The 23466-nt window shown below is 29.9% G+C and overlaps 1 protein-coding gene across 1 annotated transcript in view; it reads left to right on the top strand.

Annotated features, from left to right (window-relative positions):
- The window catches only part of dlg1 (MAGUK family member discs large 1), a 1479687-nt gene that overhangs the window by 1406288 nt on the left and 49933 nt on the right, over positions 1 to 23466 (top strand). Inside the window, exons 10-12 of the mRNA XM_075368120.1 lie at positions 11411 to 11624; positions 18243 to 18400; positions 22160 to 22409. Coding sequence (XP_075224235.1) covers positions 11411 to 11624; positions 18243 to 18400; positions 22160 to 22409 — 622 coding nt within the window. The remainder of the gene's footprint in view (positions 1 to 11410; positions 11625 to 18242; positions 18401 to 22159; positions 22410 to 23466) is intronic.

Below are 23466 nucleotides of genomic sequence, written 5' to 3' on the forward strand. Positions count from 1 at the left end.
CTAGGAAGGATGTACTTTTTTACTCGACTATGTTTTTTAAAATTATTTTGATAATCTAGAATGGATGTTTGCTGCGTCTGTGTCTGTTGCATCGATGCAACAGACGATGTCTTTACAGCAAACATCGTCGAGGCTTATTTAAAAAAAATTCTTTAATAACTTATTTCGAAATTTTTTGATGCAGAGAAATAAAATAAACTTTAAAATACAATAAAATTGACTTTAAATAAGGCACTGCAAAGTTAAAAATTGTACTTTTACAATTCTTTTATTTATTTATTTATTTTGAAGTAACCATCATACTAACAAAAAGAAGAAAAAACAGGCAAAAATATGTTATCTTAGCGCCGATTACGAAAAACATAAAAATTAGAAAAGTATTAATTTTTACTTAAGGTGATTATTTTTTATTAATTTATTTTTTATAATCATTATTATTATTTTATTAAACTTAATTAGATGAATCGTCCGAAAGAGTTGATATTTCATTAAAATGTAAGCAGCTGCTCTGGAATTAACATTGGCATGTAATACATTCTAGATTTTAAAGCAGATTACGCTACATATGTAGTTGCGTAAAAGTATTACGGTGACTTATCCAACTGAAAACATTCAGTTTAGTTTTCACGCACTGAAGGAAATTACGTTCTTTTAAATACGACTTATTATTGACTGGATGGAATTGTAAATTACTTTTAAATATTTTCGAATCCTGCTGTTTATTCTATATAAATGACTTAAGTATTTTCCCATAAAAAGAAATGTTAGGGTATATTTTTAAATGCTATAAAAATGCAGGCCTACTCTCAACAAGTATTATTATAATTACGTCATCAGACAAACGCTAATTAATAAACGAACTAACATTATGGTTGTCTGCTATTTATAAACATAGTTTATAATATAAGGTGATCTTATTTATCGTAAAAGTAAACACTGACAAGTCAAGTGTTATAACCCACCGGATTGATCTAGTGGTGAACGCGTCTTCGCAAATCAGCTGATTTCGAAGTCGAGAGTTCCAACGTTCAAATCCTAGTAAAGGCACTTTACTTTAATACGGATTTGAATTCTGGATCGTGGATACCGGTGTTCTTTGGTGGTCGGGTTCAATTAACCACACATCTCATAAATGGTCGACCTGAGACTGTACAAAACTACACTTTACTTTCACTCATACATATCATCCTCAGTAATTCCTGACGGTGATTCCCGGACGCTAAACAGGAAAAAAGCCAAATGTTACAACTCAGAAAACGTGTCATCTTTTTTGGAATCATATCAAGAAACAATATTGCTATATTATTTGCTATGCGCTCATAGTTTTCAAATACATCCAGGCCAACATAAAAATAAATAATTATCCATAAGCCGCTTATTATGCGCTTGAATATAATCCAAAGATAATAGCGCTTAAATATGCCATTGATTATTCAGAAAAAGAAACGAGTTTGATGGTTACTTTTGAGAAACGAGTTTGATGGTTACTTCAAAATATTAGGCTTTGGGTGGAGAAAACCCGAAAATAATAGGAAGGTTTTCACTAGTCGACATGAGATAAGGTTTAAGCGTATTCAGTATCTGACTGCCGTAAAAAAAATTAGAATTAGTGTACCTCGACGAGTCATATATATTATCTTCTCACACCACAAATAAATCTTGGAGTAGTGATTCAGGTTACGGGCTGAAAGTTTATATTTCGAAAGGCTGCAGACTTATTACATTGCACGTCGGAGGAGAAATGGGTTTTATACAAAAATCCATACTAACAAATCACCAATTTCCAACTCAAGTAAAGAAGATATGATAAATCGGTTGCAGAAGCATTCTGTTCCTCATTCTTCCTCGATGCTGAAACTACAGTTATACGAATTAGTAAAAGCAAAGGGGGAAAAGTTTATTGTCTATGTGTTTGACGAACTTCTGCAAAAAAAAAAGGTATGAGATTCTCCGACTACCTCCATACCACCCGGTTTTAAATCTTATCGAGATGGTTTGGTCAGAAGTTAAAGCTTACTTAGCAAGTCGTAAAGTAACTTTTCATAAAGATGTTCGAAGGCTATGTGAAAATAAAGTGGTCAACACGAATGAAAAAAATTAGAAGTTGTACTGTGATAAAATTACGGAAGCAGAAGCTGAATGAATGTAAAGAACATATTATATACAATACTTTGGAACCATTTGTTGTTTCTTTACCAGAAGATAGTGATGATTCTGATGACAGTAACCTTGGAAATTCTAATATTTCTTGCTAAGTGGACGCCGTTCATCCTCTTTAATTAAACTGGTCTTACTTTGTTTAAAATTAATTTGTTTCTGCTGTAATTTTCGATTCCATTATTTCGTTATCTTACACTGACATTTGAATATCTATTTGAAATTCACCAGATGAAGGTAATACGTTTTGATTTGTATGCTATACCATTTTATATGTAAGGCCTACTGTTGTACAATTCTGAGCATCACATAAGCTGTAATTATTGTCACGTTTACCATTTTGAAAAATGCATAGCATATTTTTACGCAGAAAATGGTTAAATATTAATTAAAAATCTTTCGGTGAACCGATTAAATTTGACAACTTATACATATAATTAAATCAAATTAAATAACGTTCAGAATATTAGTTATACATTGAGGTGATTAACATTTCAAAAAATTGTATTTTGCGATCCAATACTAACACCACAGTGCATCTTACGAAGGCGCTGTTAGGTAATGAAGCAAATGCTTTTCTAAAAAGGTAGTAGATTGATTCAAATTGCGGCTGACGTTGTCGTGGTACCAAGCATCAAGATTGGTTGTGCCATCTGTACATACAAATCCTTGCTAGCCGAACGGTATGCGGTTGTGGCGAGCAACTGGTTCCTTTTAATAGATATCCATTATTAGGCTTAATTAAGAATGAATGTTTGTCAGACCGTATATTTCTCTGTACTTCCTTGTATTCATTTCACGTAATATATCAGATTTATAAACTACTTAAAAAAATTGCAGCGGTCATGATTTTATGTTCGGCTCTGATATAAAAAAATAATAAAAATAAAATTAATGGGAACTCATATCCTCGTTTAGTCGTAGTCGGACAAAGCTCGATAAGCAACTAGATTGTATAAAAATTTTGGTAGATATCATCTTCTAATGATGATGTCATTGTGTTTCATACAAAATTAAAAATAAAGATCCCGCCATTTTTCACCCTAACAGTGTTGGAAAATATAATATAACAGTACAAACAAAGTATAATTTTCAATAAACTTCAACAAAAGGAAAAGGTTCTCAATGAGGTCTGTAAATAATTATTTCTTTTGCACTTCATAAATGGAAGATTTCCTTTAAACAAATACTGTTAAACAATCATAGACAAAATTGAAGATAGATTCTCGCGTTCATGATCAACATGGTATTGAGAGAGAGAGAGAGAACAAGCGTAAACATTCTTACAAATACAATTTATTACTGTTAAATAACCTATGGAGTACAAAATAGGTCAGTTATAAATAGCAAAATACAGTTCCGATTTACTATACACCTTACAATCGCTAATAGAAACTAATGCTGAATTAACACCAAGATAATCGAAAAATTCACGGAACGTAAGAATTATTCACTTATAATGTTAAAAAGAACCTCCTTACACTTTATAAATGAATGATGTCATTTTCATTTCTATTCACAACTAACTACTCTAGTTATCAATGTAGATTTCAAGTGAAGGAGTTGATACTTCAACTGGCTGACCAGGACATTGCTTGTCAGTCACTGAGGTTTGTCGAACAGTTTCGATTTAACTACTGCCCAAAATCGAATACTCGTGACGCACTATTCGCACACGTTGTTACCGCTTACTCACACCGATTGAATGCTCTCGCTCAGTTGGTCGCATTTATCGCAAACCATACTTGTGGTTATCGCACACTGTATTGAAAACTTGTATTTATCCCTCACTGAACTCATCACTCCTCTGGTCATCTGTAGTATTTATATCTCCTGGACCCCCCCAACCCCGTTTGTTTAGTTGAACACAATAATTTCCATTGTCCAACTTTTACACTTTTCCTTTTCTATTTCTTCCAAATTTCTCTCTCTCTCTCACACACTTTCTTTTTTCTGGAAGCTTTTATATCACTTCCTTTCTTTTTTCACCGACTTTTCGAAGAAAATTGCGATTTTACTTTTGTGGCATGGTTTGCGTGGGGGAGGTTGAAAGTTAATTTTCTTGACTTTTTAAGTTATGAGTACAAAAATACCATTTGCTTAAAATCTGGTTTCCTTTTATGTATATATATGAGGGACATTCAATAATTAAAGAACAAATTGATGAAAAAAAACTGTGTAATTTTACAAAATGAGACTTTAACTACTTCTCAACATAATTCCCACCAATACATTAATACACTTGTCCCAACGATGAACTAGTTTTTTTAAACCTGATGCAAAGAAGTCTTTGCTTTTGTTTGCAACAAGACACAAATTCTTTGACCTCCTCATTGTTGCTGCACTTTTTTCTACATAGTGTCTCCTTGAGTGGACCAAACAAAACCAAGTTTCATCACACGTTAAAATCTTGTTTAGAAAAGGGTCACCTTCCCTCTCATAGCGTTCTTTCAAGTCTGTACACACTTTGAGTCTTTTTTCCGTGTTTCTTGTTAACTCTGTTGTGATCCACCTTGCACTTGTTTTGCTGTACTTGAGCTTGCTACTGATAATTTTATGAACTGTGCCAACACTTACTGTAACTGTTTTTGCTATATGTTCAACTGTAATACATCAGTCTTCACGAATAATGTCATCAATGTAGGTTTCAAGTGAAGGAGTTGATACTTCAACTGGCTGACCAGGACATTGCTTGTCAGTCACTGAGGTTTGACCATTTTTGAACTGTTCTACCCACTTATAAAAATTTCTGTGGTTCATATAACTTTCACCATACTATAAAATCATTCGAGAGAAGATGTTAGCTGGTCATTCGTAGCATAGTACAGCATTTCTCAACCCGTTTTAAGTCCAAAGAGTAGTAAAATATCTCAAAACTTATACAGATCACAAGTTTTGTAGGCTTCATTTCTTTTACCTAGATGAGTATCACCACCGATTGAGACATACTCTGTCATTCATGACGTAATAAATTTAAAATTATGATTTGAATACATATGAAAAATAAGTAATTAAAATGGGAATAGATTATTAAAAGTGAATTATCATTGAACAATGATTTCATCTTTATTAAAACTATAAATCATACGATATAATCATGTATGATATCATACAGTATAATTATGTTACTTACTTTTAATGAAATTTTTGAGCTTGTTGGTCCTTGCAGAGTTCCTGGAATCTACTCAATATCAGGCAACTTCATTCTAAGCTTAAGATGATTTTTATATTTTTTTTTATTTGAAGGGGCATTGAAAATCATATCTTACAATGACAGGTGTTGAAAACTGCGCAATGATTTTCAATACTTCAGTTAATTCAGTAATTCTTCTTTTGCTGAAGGTGAGATCCAAAATTGGGTAAGCTAAAATCACAGAATTGTATTTTAAGTCCACTGTCATTGAAAGCTCAATTAACTGCTTTTTTTCTATAATGAAAGTTCGTTCATGTGATTGTAAGCTTGAAGTAGATTGTGAAATTTATCATAAAAGTTATTTAGAAAACAAGTTCAAATTTTTGTTTCAGAATTTTGAGAAAATTTGAAGAAATTAGAAAGCAAGTTTATTTTTCTGTAATAACTTTATTTATTTTACTTTAAACTTTTACTTACTTATTTAATTATTATTTGTTTTGTTTGGATAATTTTCAATTTAACTTAAGTCTGCATTTATACAACCTCTCCCATCATCGTAGACTACAGGTTGAGAATTGCAAGTAGTGTCATAGAATACCCTAGAACAGCGATTCCCAAAGTGTGCACTGTGGCCTCTTCACAGCAGTGCCACGAAATATTGTAAGAGCTTCATAATTAATTGAACCAAGACATTTATAATTATTAATTTAACGTTAATAAAGCAAAAAAATAATGAAGATACAAAATTTTTATTTATTCTTATCTCTTGCTTATGAATAGTGATACTTTTACTTAGAGTAGGGCGCCATGGAAAAAGTTTTATTGAAAAAGGGCCCCACAACCCGGAAAAGTTTGGAAACCACTGCCGTAGAAGATATTGTCATTATGTTAAGTGAGAAATACTTATGCAATTTCAGTTTACCAACACCAACCACGTGATAATCAAGAAGCTATTAATGCTTATGATGCAATGTTAAGACTTTCTTTTGACATCGATGAACAGAAATAATTTGTAAGTATTAATCTTTCTAAATTAGTACCAGATCAACCTCAGGCATTTGATGATTTAAATGACAGTGATGCTAGCAACAACCCAAAGATTTTTTTCTTAGATACTCCTGGAGGCACTGGGAAAACTTTCTTAATCAGTCTGCTTCTTGCTCAAGTTCGCTCAACTAAAAATGTTGCATCGATGTAGCATCATCATGAGTAGCTGCTACACTTATAAATGATGGGAGAACTGCACATTCCACTTTTAAGTTACCGTTAAATGTTGCATGTGGGCAGGAATCTGTTTGTTCTATTCATAAAAATGGTCCACTTGGACAAATTTTGCAAGATGCTAAACTTATAATGTTGGATGAATGCATAATGAGTCATTGAGCTCAAATTGAAGTCATTGATCAAACCCTTCGAAATATTAGATCATGTGGTAAATTAATGGGTGGTATAAGTTTCATGTTTGCTGGAGACATTCAGCAATCATTGTTTGTCATTACAAGAGGAACTAGGGCTGATGTTCAAGCATGCTTAAATCATCACCCTTATGAAAATTTGTTCTCAATGTTAAATTAAGAATTAATATGAGAGTTCATCTTGGGAGTGGCGATGCTAACTTTCCCTTACATCTACTACATTGGAAATGGGACTTCTTCACAATACAATGATGGTGGTTACATTTCTATCTATGAAAACATTGTTGTACATATCATCTCATTTCTAGATGATCCAATTTCCAGTATTTATCCAGAAATTAGCTAACTTTTACAAAAACCGTATGAGTGGCTTTGTGAAGGATCTATCATAACTCCTCAAAATATTTCTTTCTGCATTTGAAATTAATATGATTTTAGAAAAAGTTGATGGGCAAAGCAAGGAATATCGATCTGTAGATTCTATAATCAATACTTAACATGCAATCCACTACACCAGAATTTTTTAATCCTCTTAATACCGCTGGTTTTTCACCTCATAGTCTCAGTCTTAAAATGGGAGTTTTGATTATTTTACTATGAAACCTTAACCCTCCAAGGTTATATAACAGCATGAGGTTGCAAATCAAAATTATGCGAAATCACATGATTGAGGCTACTATTTTGGTAGGTCCAGCTGCAGGAGAGGCTTGCTCTTACATCCCGCATCCCAATAGATTTACCATTTCAATTCAAGTGCCTGCAATTCCCTATAAAACTTTCTTTTACTATAACAATCAATAAAGCACAAGACCAGACATTCAAACACATTGATATTGATTTATGATCAGAGTGTTTTTCTCGTGAAAAATTATATTTTCTCATGAACAATTATATGTTGAATTTTCCAGAACTGGTAATTCAGAAAGTCAATACATTCTGTTACCAAAAAATCAAAATGCTGCAAAAAATATTGTATACCCAGAAGTTTATATTTAATACTGTTAGAAAATGGGTTGGCTACATTATAATCTTGAGTGAAGCCCAAGACAGGAAATGCTCTATATATATATATATATATATATATATATATATATATACATATACATATACATATATAAAATTAAAATAACATGTTTGAGTGATCAACGGCCAGCAAAAACAACTGAAGATAGATTGATGAAAATTTGTATAAACTTTCTACTTACGGTGTAAGTGGATACTACGAAAATCCACTTTGAAATTACAAGTTTAATGGGTTAAAATGGAGTAACAATAAAATTATTAATTTATTTTTTTGATTTCTCAGTAACAGACATAGATATCAACTTAATCTTTGGTATGTGTGTAATCTTAACATGAATATCTAAAAATAGATTTCTACATTTTTTTGGAATTCAGAGATTTAAAAGTGTTAAAATGGATTTTTGATTTTTTTTTAAATTCTGTTATATTTTTAATTTCTCGATAACAGATGAAGAAATCAGCTAGATTTTTGGTGAGTATAATCTGTATGTCAATAAACCAGTTTTTAGATTTTTTAAATTCAACCTTGAAAGGTGATGAAGAAAGGTAAAAAAAGATTTGAACAACAATTGTAAATTTTCCCAATCCGACTATAGTAAACTAGTTATTCAGTAGATTTGGGCTTGCAAATATTCTTCAGATAAATATTTAAAAACCATTTAAGGGTTTTTTAATTCCGATTTTTGAAGGGGTGCGAAGGTATACGGCACTGTGGCTCAACCAACACAGCCACTGCCATAGTAACTTTATGTGTCACTGGTTGCACCTATCTCCGGTTACTTAACTAAAAAACATAAAATAAAAGAATTGACCGCTACGGGAAATGCAAGTAACCATCCAGCGCAGGTAAAGCTGCGATGGAGGAGCTAGTACTAATATAAAATAAATTTATATTTATTTATTTAATATAAACTATTATTAGTTTGATCTCTGTGGCGGAGTGGTAGAGTCTCTTGCCCTTCTCAAAGTTCCAGATTGGGTCTCAGTCAGACATGATGTTTTTCGTATGATAAAAAATTCATTATCCCATTTGTTACAGTAACTATTTTGAGTTTCAGCTATTTACAAATAAAATATTTAAATCTATAAACGATAATTGATTTGAAATATATGTTAGAGTGTAAGTATATGTTAGAATGAACCATAAAGTAACCTATTAGTATTATGACTAGATCAAAGTTTATTATTATTCGATTTTCACGTTCACATATCCGAAGACACACAGCCTCTTAAAACGTGACTGTTAACGCCTACTTAAATAAACCCGGAACAAAAAAGAAAAAAAAAATATCAACAGTAATGATTGAGCATAGCTAATTATACTTTTTAAAAGAGTTTGAATTTATTTTATGTGATCAGGATTATAAGAAAATACAAACTTATTCTTCAGAATTTATTTTAAAAGAAGATATCCATGATTGGGAAAAAGAGGTTCAATTGTACTGTATTATTACTGTAATAATCAAAACAATAAGAAATGTATATTTATATAGTTTAATCTATAATTCAAATATAATGACACCTCATTTTCTCTTTTTCATTTACTGGATATTCAATATACGAGTATATAAATTGAACAAAATATTTCCTGTTAATTAAATTATATTAATCTAGTAATTTTTTAATGTGTTTTAATTTTTATCAAAAGAATGTTCATTTAATTTTTTAGATAATATTATCAGATATCTTTTTTTTATAAATCAAAATAATGAATTTTTTTAACAGACTTCAAAAAAGGAGGAAGTTATCAATTTGTACAGTATATATGTTTTAATAGTGTTTGTCCTTCCACAATGTTTTACAGAATTACTAAATTAACTAAACTTTTTTTTTAAATGGTTGAGGATGACATCCCCCTCCTGTTGGTCCTGTTCAATTGCTGAATGATATTGGACTATTAGAAAAATACTGATTAAAAAACACTTCTCTACCATATAACGTATATTATACTCATTTCTCATGTACAAATGTCGTACACGCTGTCTGTAGACATTAAGAAGTTCTATAAGGAACTAGAATCTTTGCAATAAATAGAATCTTTTTTAAATGGTTGAGGATGACATCCCCCTCCCGTTGGTCCTGTTCAATTGCTGAATGATATTGGACTATTAGAAAAATACTGATTAAAAAACACTTCTCTACCATATAACGTATATTATACTCATTTCTCATGTACAAATGTCATACACGCTGTCTGTAGACATTAAGAAGTTCTATAAGGAACTAGAATCTTTGCAATATATAATGAAATAAGTTAGTATGGTTTAACAGATATTAATAATATATAAATGTTACCTCTTAAGTTCCTGAAAAAATAGTAAAAAGTAATTTTTTTTTTAAATTGAGATAAGATTAAATTTTTACCTACTTCAAGGATGCTCTTTGGAGCTCACACATTTGATGTTAAAACAATGTGTTATACATATATAATTGATAAGACTATATAAATGACATTAAAATAATGTGTAATTGTAATTCATTTTAAAACGATAATTGATTTATTAGTGGTAGATCTGTTCTTTTACTTAATTGTACAGGTGTTCAAAAATTGATGCAACCTTATGGGAAAATGAGTAAGTTACAATAGTTGAAAGTGGCCTCCATTATGAGACCTCCATATATGCTATTATTTACATTGCATGAATTTTGTTAAAGTTTGAGAATTGCAGCTTATAAAATTTTAAACAGTTTCATTCATAATATTTTTTTTTTGAATTTTAACTGAATACTACTTCTGGCTAATAAGTGAAATCTGATGTATAGAGGAACTCCACATATTCTTTTTTTTCTCTCGCTCTCTCTCTCCTCTTTACCTCATTGTGTGTACGTAAATTCATTGTGTAAATTCATATTATGAATTTATGGTATAATGTAAATACAATTTCTTTTTCAATTTAAATTATTTAATCAAATAAGTTTGCTTCCAAAAGTAGGGGTAGGTGTTGTCTAATCCACTTTTTAATTATTTTGTCATTTCATTGTCCGACTCGACAAATCATAAATATTAATTTTTTGAAATTCTTCATTATATATTCTCTATATGCAGCTTCTTTGAGTATTTATAAATGTTTAGTTAATTAGAATTGTCATTCATTATATTTACCTAATATGATTATTAAAAAAACTTTTTGCCATTTATTTATGCACTATTATTATTATTTCTACGATAATTTGTTTCATTAATGTATTATGTATGTAATTTTGTTTAAACTCATGTATATTATTTTCCCTGTGCCCTTGACATAGTTGTCCCCATGTACACATCATTTTGTGTCCTCTATCTGTCTACCTATCTATGTTTCTATTGTTTTGAGTCACTTTACAGTTGCAGTGAAGTATTACATAACTTCCATTGTTACAACTCTGATATCTTAACCAGTTACCATTTGCTTTGTAATTATTTTTATTGATTTCTGTTTTATCATTTTTTAACTATTTTACAAAATAAATTTTTTTAGTCACCAAAAATGTTATTATATAGTTTTGTTGTTATTAGTTTAACATATCATCAATATAAAATAGCAAGAACAACTTTACTTTACAGGAAAAGTTCATTATTCTATTTGATAAGATTATTTTTAATTTTATTAATTTTTCTAATCAATTAATTAGAAAATTGTAAATATTTTATTATAGTCTTGTTAAAGTTTAGTAAATTTTGTACAATTTTTTTTTTTTACAGAGAGGTGAGGACTGTCGTTCTAAATAAAGGCTCTACAGGCTTGGGTTTCAATATAGTTGGTGGAGAAGATGGGGAAGGTATTTTTGTGTCTTTCATTTTGGCTGGAGGTCCAGCCGACATGAGCGGTGAATTAAGACGAGGTGATCAGATCCTCAGCGTTAACGGTATAAATCTTCGTAATGCTACTCATGAAGAAGCTGCTCAAGCGCTCAAGGTTGTTATCAGTTTTTGTTATTTTTTTTTAATATCATATTTATCGTAAAAAATAACTGATAACCTAGCAGGAAACTAACATTTTCATAATTTTGTATGTAGTTAAGCTAAAGGAACTTGCATTCCAACTCAATAGTTTTTGGCCTAGCACATTTCTCTAGTATTGTTTAGTTCTAAATAGTATGTTTGAATGTTGTACCTGGCTTTAATTTCACAAAAATATAAAGTATGAGTATTACTTTATCAATATTATATTATAAATGAATGTTTAAAAATTCTGTTTTTAAAAAAGATTTGTTCTGTCTTCTGTAAACATTATTTGAAAATATCTGTATTATTAATTCAGTGATTTGTACTTTTCATAACCGTTCTTTATTATTCATTGTGATTAATGATGATGCAACCTTCCTTGTTATTTATTTTTCATTATGATATTTTTTTTGTGATGTTATTCTAGTATGTTCAAGTTTGTAGGTAATTATATTTTGACTTACTTCAAATATATTCCCTCCAAAATATTAGGTATTATATTACTTCCAATTACACAGCAAGGTTTTGCTGCTTAATTGGAAGTTGTAAAGCTAACAACAGGTTTTTAATGTATTTTATTGTTCAAGAGAGCATAGATCAAAGTAAAATATTCTTTGATGTAATCATAGATTTTGATGGTGTATTTTTAAAATAACGTTTTAAAAATAGATTTTTTAAAGGATTTTAATGGAAGTAGAACAATTTTAGTATAAGTTTTAGCTATTATTTTTGCTATAAAATGTTATCATACTGTTTGATTAGTTTTTGTAAGACCATAATGTAATAAGATTAAGGATTTGGATTGCCACAAAGAATTTAGTTTCACTATTTCAAACTCAAAATACCCTAATCAACCACTTATTTTGATGTAGCTAAATGGTTTACAGTTTAGTCAGATTCTTGCACATGCCACATAATTTTAGAGAAATTGATGCAAAAAACTAATAGAGAGATAGTAACTCTGTACCTTTTTTTTTGATGGCTCTAATCTTTGGAGGAAAAACAATTTTTGTTGAAACTTATATTTGTCTGCCAGTACAAAATTATTAATTGTTAACATGTTATTCCTATCTGGTGAAAAATTCTCTAGTTTCCTGTGTGATTTTCGTCGTAGTAGGTGCCCATTGTCTGATGTGAGCATTTTCTGAAGTAGATCCGTTTGTCTTATTTACAGTTTTTTTGTGAATATAATATCCCTTTTCTCTGTAATCCATTCCTTTCCAGTTTCTGTTCTGCTACTTATCAGATTTTTAGATTTAGATCAATCAGTCCCTGCTACATCAATCCTGAAGATACCAGGACCTGTAAAGACAATGCATCTTTGGTGTCTGGCAGAGTTCTATTTTAACATTATATGGCTCTTTACTTTTTAGGTTTCAATCATTTTTTTTTTAAATCAGGCTGACCACTCCTAAATCAGTGCTGTTGGTTGCATACCAATTACCAAAAATAATTTATATGGATATCACCATAAAAATAAGTAACATAAATACTTTTTGAATTTAAATGTGGATTGTGCAATACCAAAGAACAGCTTTTAGGGCAGTTTAATATTTGATACAGTCTAATAAATAAAGCTGATCCTTTAAATATTTTCATATACCTTGAATGTTTTGAGAACCAAAAGTACCCAACTAAGTAAAATGTTAAAGCATATGACTATAATTACTTGTATATCTGCAACTTCTGGTTCAATTTTTTTTATATTTCTTATTTGAAATCAAATTGATTTCAAATAGGAAATATATGTTCTGTTAAAATAAAAGTTATGATCTTTACAAGAGTTCCAGATTCTGATTTTCTTTTCGTGCCATAACTTGTAAAAAGTTTATGTAAAAGAAAAAGCACTTCTGAAAAATTGCTCTGCCATCCTTTAAATAACGATATTACAAGAAAATAAGCAATAAACTGATTTCCTACTACTTTTTTTCACTAGCCAGATATATCGTTCCATTCTATCATGTTGAGCAAAATGAAATGCAGGCAGTAGGTACTTAACCATACTACTGACACTTTCATAAAGTTAACCAAAAAAATATATTGAATACTGTTTTTACAGTAAAATCATTTATTTCAAAGAAAACTGCCTGGTGCCTCCTGTATCTCAAGCATTACGCCTACATCTGATCATCAGTAAATTAAATTTTTTAGAACTGCTCCAATGGCTTTGGTTCAAAGTCCATGCATTTAAGCTTTTATCCTTATACATAACAGAGGTAAAATAAAAGTAGGTTGATTCATAGTCCTCAATTTTTAAGAAGAAAATTTTGCAGTATTTAAAAACTTTTTTGTGGTTGCAGTTTGTAGTATTGTATTAAAAAACATAAATTAAAGCTTTGTAAAAATGATGGATGTTTTTTATTCAGTTGTTTTTGTAAACTTTATCTTTTTTACATGGTTCCCACTGGTAGGAAAAGTAAGGAATTTTTAGAAAAATTCAGGAAAAATTGCAAAATAATTCAGAAAAGTGCATATTTGTTATTGAATTAATAATGTTAGTTATTAATAAAGTATTTTTTAAGTAATGGCAAAATATATTTGATATACTTTCCTGTTATTGGGAAGTGGTGACCCCGTTGCCCAGCACATTGCAACTACGTGCTGCACGCAGCCATTAACAACATCTCCTGTTCTTATTTACATCCCCTATCATTTTTGTATGTTAAAGGAGGAATATTCCAAATTGCAGTTAATTTTTTCACTGGTGAAATTTTAACAAAAAGTTACCATTGAAAAATTTAAAGGTTGTGAACTATTTTCTTTGAATTTCTCTCAAATCACCATGATTATTTTTTGTACTTTAAGGTAATTAATTGCTTTTAAATAGCATCTAAAAAGACTGTTTAATGACAAGTGGTTAGATATAAACTTGCACCCAGAATTCAGTTGGTTGAAAAGAGGTAGAGATGAATGAGTATTATGCTTTTTGTGATGTGTGTAAAAAACATTTTGGCATGCACAGTATGGGCCGAAAGGCAGTGACTTTCCATAGTAAAGGAAAGCAGCATAATGAAATAATTAAGATAATGAATTCTCAGCCTTCACTGAAAACATTTTTATCTCCCAGTGGTACTTCAACTTAACAGATTAAAACTTTGATCAACAGTTGTGAGAATGGTGGTTATGATACATCTGTGTTCTTTGTTGTCTAAGTCAGAGTAATAGCATTTCAGCAGCAAATGGTTTCAATATTTGAATCCTTGACTTCGTTTACGTGAAATGACAACACTTCTTTTTGTTATAAAGATGATGTTTCTAAGACAAAGATTATGTGGGTTCTCAATGTTGTACAAAATAAGTTACCTTTAAGTTAATGTAAAGATATTGGTGCAACTTTTAAAATTATGTTTCCTGATTATGTATAGCGTCAGAATTCCAACTTGGAGCTACTAAATGTTCTTATGTCATCATGGCCTTGCACCATACTTTGATGGTATTCTGTAGAATCAATCAGCTGCATTCTTGTGGTAATTATATGTATGCTTTGATGAAGCATTAAATAAAATTGTACGGAGGGGTCACATGGACTTATTTGTGTGATTTTATGACAGAAACAAATAAAATATGAACAAGTTATTACAACAATTTTTTTTTTTAGAAAAAATCCATTGCTCAAAATCCTCTCAATGGTTTTATAGAAGGTATCTTTCATGTAGATAAAAAGAAAATATTGCAGATATCTATGGATGGACCAAATGTGAATTTCTGCTTTTTAAAAATGTTGAGTGATCAACTGATAGAGGAATGCCTTGAAGAAAAGCTTTTGGTGAATATTTGTGTTTGCGGTTTACGTGTGTTAATTTACATGAATTAAAGAAAATTGAACTTGGATTTCAAACTAGTAAATATCTGAAAGAAAGAAAAACATCAAAAGGCGATGAATTTAGATTTCGCAAAGAGTGCCAAACTTTATTATTAGTTAAACTCATCTCAAAGGTTGTTGATGAAATCCTTTGAAATATAAAGTTGTGAGGAGTCTATCATCATTAGATATAGCTGTGATCCTTCATGAGCCTGAACATGGTTGTGACAAAATAATTTGTTTATTAGCAGAATTATATGAAGCTAATAGATTTACTGAAAATGTAGCTGAAAAGGCTACAAAACAATATTCTTTGCTATGTATGAATGCTAAAGGTACACTATTTAGCGAGTCCAAAATATTTTCACCGAATACTGAAGATGACAGTAAAGACAAGAGAAAGTTAGATAAATTTTTTCAACTTTTTAGCAAAAAATCCAAAATATGTGAACCCATGGGAAGTAGTAAAACTATTCCTAATTTTTTCACATGGAAATGCAACAATTGAAGGTGGCTTTTCCATTAACAAATTTCTTCTTGTGGAAAATTTGCATGAAGAGACAATAATCTATCAATGACAAATTTTTGATGCAGTTATAGATGCTGGGGGCAAGGAGAATGTTTTCATTACCAAAAAATTGCTCATTTCAGTAAGAAGCTTTAGAAGATTATATAAAGAATGTCTTGTAGGGAAAACAATTTCTCTCAAGAAGAACAGAATAGAGCCCTGAAAAGGAAAACGCAACCAGAAATTAAAAAACTGGAGGAAGAAAGGAAAAGTTGAGAGCTGCAACCTTGGCAGAAGAAGAACAGTTAACCACCTAAATTAAACTTTTAGAAAAGGATAAATCATTAGAAATCTCAAGATATTGAAGAAAAGTTGTCTTTTGTTTTATACATACATAATAATGCATATGTAATAAGATTGCGTATTATTATTTTTTTATTTTTTTGGTGTATGTTAGAATAATAATGACACAATATTTTTTTAGTAAATGTTAATAATTCTTTTTTCTGTACAAAATAAGATGTTCTGTTCTAGTTTTCTTATCTGTATTACTTTTAGTCACAGTGATTTTAGTTTTCCTTTAAGTTGTGATCATATACAGTATATATATGTATATGTAATTAGTTTTTATTTATCTTTGTTACTTTTAGTTACCATGATGTTCATTTTTATGCAAAAAACTTATTAAATAATGTTGTTTTTTTAAATTACACTTTGCAGTGTAATTTACTGAAACAATTTATCACAAAAAATAGCCTAATTTTAAATGTATATTGTGACTAAAAATGAATGTAACAGTAAGTAATAAAAAAAAAAACGATCGAGTTTCTATGGGGATGGTGGAGGCTGCAAAGAAATAAATTGTTTATATTTTTCAGAGTAAATGGTTGTAAAATTGAGAATCATGAAATTTTTACTAAATTGGGCAGGAAAAATGAATCTTAAAATTTGGTGGGCGCCCTGTTTTATACAGTTTAGATTTCTAAAATTTAGATACATGTTACTGTTTGCCACTCATTTTCAATATCACTTTTAGTGTTCATCAAAATGTATCTCTCTAGATGTGAGACTTTACTTTTTTGTGTAGTTCATTTAATAAAAAAATAAAATTCAGTGTAATTAGTTTTAAATGAGTTTGACTGTTTATATTACTTGAGTACTTTGCCACTGGTATTCAATTAATGGCATTGTTTAAAGAAGAATAGTTCCTCCTCAAACAATGCCATTAAATGTATATTGTTGCCTTGACTGACAGTTGTATATTGTCTTCTTGACTGACAAGATCAGCAGCCAAACTACATTTGAAATTGCAGTCACTTTTGAGATAGGGTTGAGTATATTTGCTTTTAACCAGTAAAAATAATTTTAGTGATGATTTCACAGGATTAGTATATTAGAAAAAAATATTGCTCTTCAGAATTTTAACTGTTCCAAATATAAAAAAACTTAAATTTTTTTCAACAATTTTTAAACCTTTTACGGGTATTCTATGGGAAATATTCAGTTTTACTTTGTTTCTGAAAATGGGGTGGAATATTCGTATAATTAATTATGTATTGAGAAGATAAATCTGTTGTTTTTTTTTTTTTGGACAATAATAAATATATTTGCGAACAGGTTTATAAACATATTAATAGTATTTTTACTTAAATACGGTTTTTCTTTTATCAGTAATTTAAAAAGATAATTGATGGATTACAAGCATCCTATGCCAAGTTTATTATGAAAAGTAAGTATGATGTAATTTCCCTTTGCCTTCTTCATTGAACTGATGTATGTTACACATTATTATGACCAACCTGTCAGAAAAGGTGGTATTTCAAATATTACCCAAAAAATGTTCACTTGTAGATGATATTCAACCTACACCATAGCGAATGACTGAATAATGTTCACTATTGCTATCGGAACTCATAAACAAGTCATGACATGTGTGAAACATCAGACATCTTTTGTCTGACGTTTCACACATGTCATGCACATCATAAGAAAAACTAGGCCAAATAGTGTAAAACAACAGATTAATATATCATTTTTATGAAGTAAAACAATGTATAAATACATCATCTGCCATCACTTAGAGGAAAAAATTACTATTATTATTGTTAACATTTGTATAAACTACTCTCTCTACCTCTGTACTAATTGGTATTGACAACTTATGCTATTATTCAAAAGTTTGTTGGTTTGAATAATCTTGGTTGTGGTTGGCTGTTGATTTGAGTTGATGATTTCTAATATCAAGTCAAGTTAACAGTTTATTTTGTTTTCTTGTTTAGGGAGCTGGTCAGACTGTAACAATAGTAGCTCAATATAAGCCTGAAGACTATAATAGGTTTGAAGCAAAAATACATGACTTAAAACAGCAGATGTCACAGCAAGTTGTTTCATCTGGGACACTACTTAGAACATCACAAAAACGTTCACTTTATGTCAGGTAAGAGAAGTAAATTTAGACTTTTTATTTATATAATCTTTAGGCTATACTTATTTACCAATTAATCAGTAAACATTTATATTTGCTAAAATAATTTTTTTATGAAATATTACTTTGTAAATAAAAACTAAATAAAAAAAGCTTGTGGTTTCTCTATCTAGTAACATTGGCTTTTTTCTTTTTCTTTAATAATAATTTTCCCCTAATTTGTATTAGTAATAAAAGGTGTATTAATAAAGCTCTGGAACTTGTAATGTACATGTACAAAATTCTGTTGTCGATATAGTTAACCTCACTGCTTAGATATGATGAAACATAAACACAAAGAAACTATTTCTTTGTGTTTATGTTTCTTGCAATTTTTGAAATGGCTGACTTAAGCAAAAATATAAAATATATTAAATTTATCAAGTTGCAACCCAAGTTTGTACCATGGATGATGAAACAATAACAAAAAGATATTCATTTATAGGAACTATTGTTTTAGACAAATAATAGATCAAAATGTTCATTAATCTTTTAAAATACTACCCATATTAATAAACTATCATAATTAAGATAATGGTTTCACCTGTAACACTGATCAAAAATGATTTTGTTAAATGAGAGTGAGTAACTGTTCTTATAGTATTTTTCATGCTAATTTCAAATATGAAATCAGAATTCTTCTATCAGGCTTAGTTGTTTTGTAACTACAATTTCTATTTTCAGGTAGTATCATGTATTTATCAACTAAATAGCATTTGTTATTTATTAAAGTCCCTTAATTGTTGTCACATTGATTTGTTAGACATTAGTTATCATGTTTATTATTTACAAACTAATTAAAATGAACAATAATGTGACTCGTTCTTCCTAATTTCATCTTACTATAAACATATCCACCCATTAGTTATTTCTATCATTATGATATTTACTAAACTAGTATATATATATATATATATATATATATATATATATACAATACTATATTATATTTGCAAACTAGAGAAATATTTTTAATGCTCATTCAAGTGCGAGTTCTTGTGTGTAACATTCAGTTTTGTAGCTGGCTTTCGTATTTGCGGGTATATGTTCAGTAAAGTAGTGTATGTGTATTTAATTAGTTGTTTATGAAAAGTTTCTTTTTAAACAATATTAGTTATTGTAATGTATTAACAATGCCTTTCAGTTGCATTAATTACCCAAACAATTTCTGCTACATCTGTGGCTAGGTAATGTTGAAGTCTCATAAAAGAAATACAACTCCACTTATAAAAACGTCTAATGGATTATATGTTGGATATAAATTAGATGATCAGGACAAATCTTGGGCTCCTCATATTTACTGTGCTTCTTGTGTAACATTGTTGACTGGTTGGCTAAATAGATTTCGTCACATGCCATTTGTAATTCCAATGGTTTGGAGAGAACTAAAGGATCACACCACAGACTGTTATTTTTGTATAATAAAGATATGTGGGATAACAGGTAAAACTAGACGTACTGTTAAATATCCTGATATTCCTTCTGCCATGTGGCCAGTGCCATATAGCCAAGAGCTTCCAATTGCAGTACCACCAGAAACATGGAACTTAGATGAATATGAAAATATAGAATCTTGTGCTGACTTATCAGGCGATTAAGAAAGAGATCCAAACATTTTAGAAAATAGATGTACCCCATTTAATTAATTGGTCAGAATTAAATGATCTGATTTGTGATCTAAATTTATCAAAGAATCAAGCAGAAAGACTGGCATCAAGACTGAAAGGACAACCAAACACTAAAAGCAAGAGCTTTCTGTGAATAAAGTCAGAATTTGAACATTTCTTCTCTCAGTACAAAATCTTAGTATACTGTAAACTCTTTACTGGAAGCTTTGGACATTTTCACCTGCCTGACGCATGGCAACTTTTTATTGACTCATCAAAGCTTAGTTTGATGAGTCCCTACTCATATTGGAAATAAATACCCATCAATACCATTAGCATACACTGTTGACATGAAGGAGTCATATCAAAATATAAAACTTGTATTGAGCAGGATTCAGTAAAAAATATTTATGGCATATTTGTGGGGACCTGAAAGTAGTAGCGCTTTTGCTTGGACTGCAACTTCAGTATACTAAGTTCTGTTGCTTTTCGTTCAAGTGGGGCAGCAGGGATAGGAAAAACCATTGCATAAAAGAGCAGTGGCCAAAGAGAGAGTTACCAACTGTAGGAGAGAAGAATGTTGTTAGGCATTAGTAAAACCAGAAAAACTTTATCTTTTTCCACTACACATTAATTAAGCTAGGTTTATTCAAAAATTTTGTCAAAGCAATGGATCATAATGGTACAGCGTTTCAGTTTCTAAAAAAATTTCCCTAATATAAGCAATGCTAATGTAAAGGAAGGTATATTTGGTGGACCACAAATAAGAAAACTAATGAGTGGTCCGGCATTTGAAGAATGTTTGAATGATTTGGAGGTTGCTGCATGGAAATTATTTCAAAATGTGGTAAATGTGGTTGGAAACCATAAGACCAGTAACTACAGAGGATTTGTGAGTAAACTTCAAAACTGCAAAGAATTTGGGTGTAACACTCAACTCAAAATCTGTTTCTTACATTCACATTTGGATTTTTTCCCCTAATAATCTCAGCACTATTAGTGGTGAACATGGAAAATGCTTTCATCAGGAGATATCTACAATGGAAACACAATACCAGGAAAAATGGAACCCAAAAATAGATTTTTGGTGAGTACAAAATCCATGTAATGTATTGTGATATTTTGTTCACCATACATTTTTTGTTTCAAAAGAAATTTCAATTACAAAAAACTGAGCTCGATTGAAAAAATCTATTAACATATATGCTCAGCATAAAAAATACTATAAGAATCAGCCATTCACCCTCATTTAATTAACAAAAATTAAATTTTGTTTACCAGTATAATTTGCAGTAATATCATATTACATCCAAAGTAATATGTTGTTGTTATATTAAGTAAATCATACATTTTTGGCTTGTGGTTTATTCTAAAACATTTGACTAAATTGAAAATGTTGTACAAGTTATTTCTAAATTCTTTATTTTACTGATTTAAACAATGTAGATATAAGGAAAAGCAATTTGAACAGTAATTAATGTAAATTCATGAACTTCTTCAGCTGGATTCTTGTAATTATATTTTGTTGTTTAGTCTGATGTAAGTGGCCTTTAAAAAAGATCTTAGAAACATAGTTTATTGTAAGATGTATTTCTTTTGAAATTATATATATTTTACTTACAGTTTAGTATTTCAGGTTAGGTATTTATATAATGAAACTGCTAGAATTATGCTTCAAAACTAAATAAATGTGCTTATTTTTTTATTTTCTGTTTATTTCCATGTTGTTGGAGTAATGAAAAGTATCACTGGGCTTTTGTTCAAAGCAGTGTTAATGTTACTATCAATATTAACAAAAAATGTTAATGTTATCAATATTTTCAAATCTATATAAACCTGTAGAACATTTGGGAATTTTTCCACTTTCTTCTTATCTTTGTCGTACTGAATGTATTTGTAGATATTTATAACTTTTATTTTCTTATGTAGTTCAGTTCATTTGTCTTATTTTATGCACAGTTATGATCACAAAGGTTAAGATTTTGAATGTAATTTAAGTTAATTGATTAAATTATGCTCATTCATCAAGTCTTTAAATCAAGACTCAAAACCTACAAATAATTGGGCATCTCTTTTGTGATAGAAAAAATAAAAAATTATAAACTACTTTTTGTTTTTATTTTAGAGCACTGTTTGATTATGACCCACTCAAAGATGATGGCCTGCCTAGCCGAGGCCTTGCTTTCCGCTTCGGTGATATCCTACATGTTACGAATGCGAGTGATGATGAATGGTGGCAAGCACGAAGGATGCTATGGAGTGGTGATCAGGAAGGTCTTGGAATAATACCATCTAAAAAACGATGGGAACGAAAGCAAAGAGCTCGTGATCGCACTGTCAAATTTCAGGGTCACATGCCTGTAATGCTGGATAAGGTTAGTAAATTTTAGAATTTTTAAATTTTGTTTAATCTCATAACTATGTTGAAAATTTTGTGAATTATGAACGCTAAGATGTAGGTCTGTGTTAAAATAAATTTTGCCTTATATAGTGTTACACTATAACTAAAAGCTAATTCCCATTTGGAAACTAGGATCAACTACTATTTGCTTACAAAAAAAAAAAAAAGGTTAAAATTTTAAAGCTTGTTTTCAAACATTTTAACCTTTTGCATCCATAACAAACCTTCTTTGTCGTGTTACATTTTCTGGTTTTTTACAGTTGAAATAACACATCTATTAAGAAGCACTTACTTGTTTATGAACTATACCTTTTTATTTTCTACCTGTTGTAAAAATATGATGATTTTTTAAAATCAAATATAGAGTTTTTGTTTAATGAGAATTGTTATTTTATATTTATCATTAATTATACAATATGTACAAAACCTTCTGAATACTAAACATTGTCATGTTTGTAAGTTTGTCACCTACTGTTTTGCAGCTTATATCACAACCTTGCTCTCTGCAGTTATTTTTCTTGTAACACTTTCAAGTTGTAATGGAGCAATTTACTTTTGTACTCTGGAACCAATAGTTAGGAGTAAAGAAGTAAATAATATAAGAGAATCTGTCTAAAAAAAATCGTATGTAATAAGTGGGGAAAAAATCAAATTGATAGTGAATTTATAAAATTCACATTGTTCTACTGCAATGGGGCAAATGTGAATTACAGTGGGTAAAACTGAGTTCTACGTACCTAAATTGAAGGCGCTACTTTTCAATATAACCCTCCTGGTTTGCAATGCATTTGAGTTAGCTACAGTGCAGTTGATTTTGGATACTGATCACAAAAAAATCATTTGGTACTAAGCAACAACCTTTGTCACACCTACATTCCTGCTAAACCTTTTCCTGTTCAAATTCTTAAGAAGAGATGGTAATCTGAGAGTGTATGTGAAGATCATTTAGAAGATGTGGGATAAGGTTAATTTTAGTATATTGATGATGATCATTGTACAAGCAACCACTTAAGAGATGACACTGACCTTTG

This window comes from Lycorma delicatula, chromosome 1 (assembly GCF_047948215.1).
Source record: "Lycorma delicatula isolate Av1 chromosome 1, ASM4794821v1, whole genome shotgun sequence".
Taxonomy (NCBI): domain Eukaryota; kingdom Metazoa; phylum Arthropoda; class Insecta; order Hemiptera; family Fulgoridae; genus Lycorma; species Lycorma delicatula.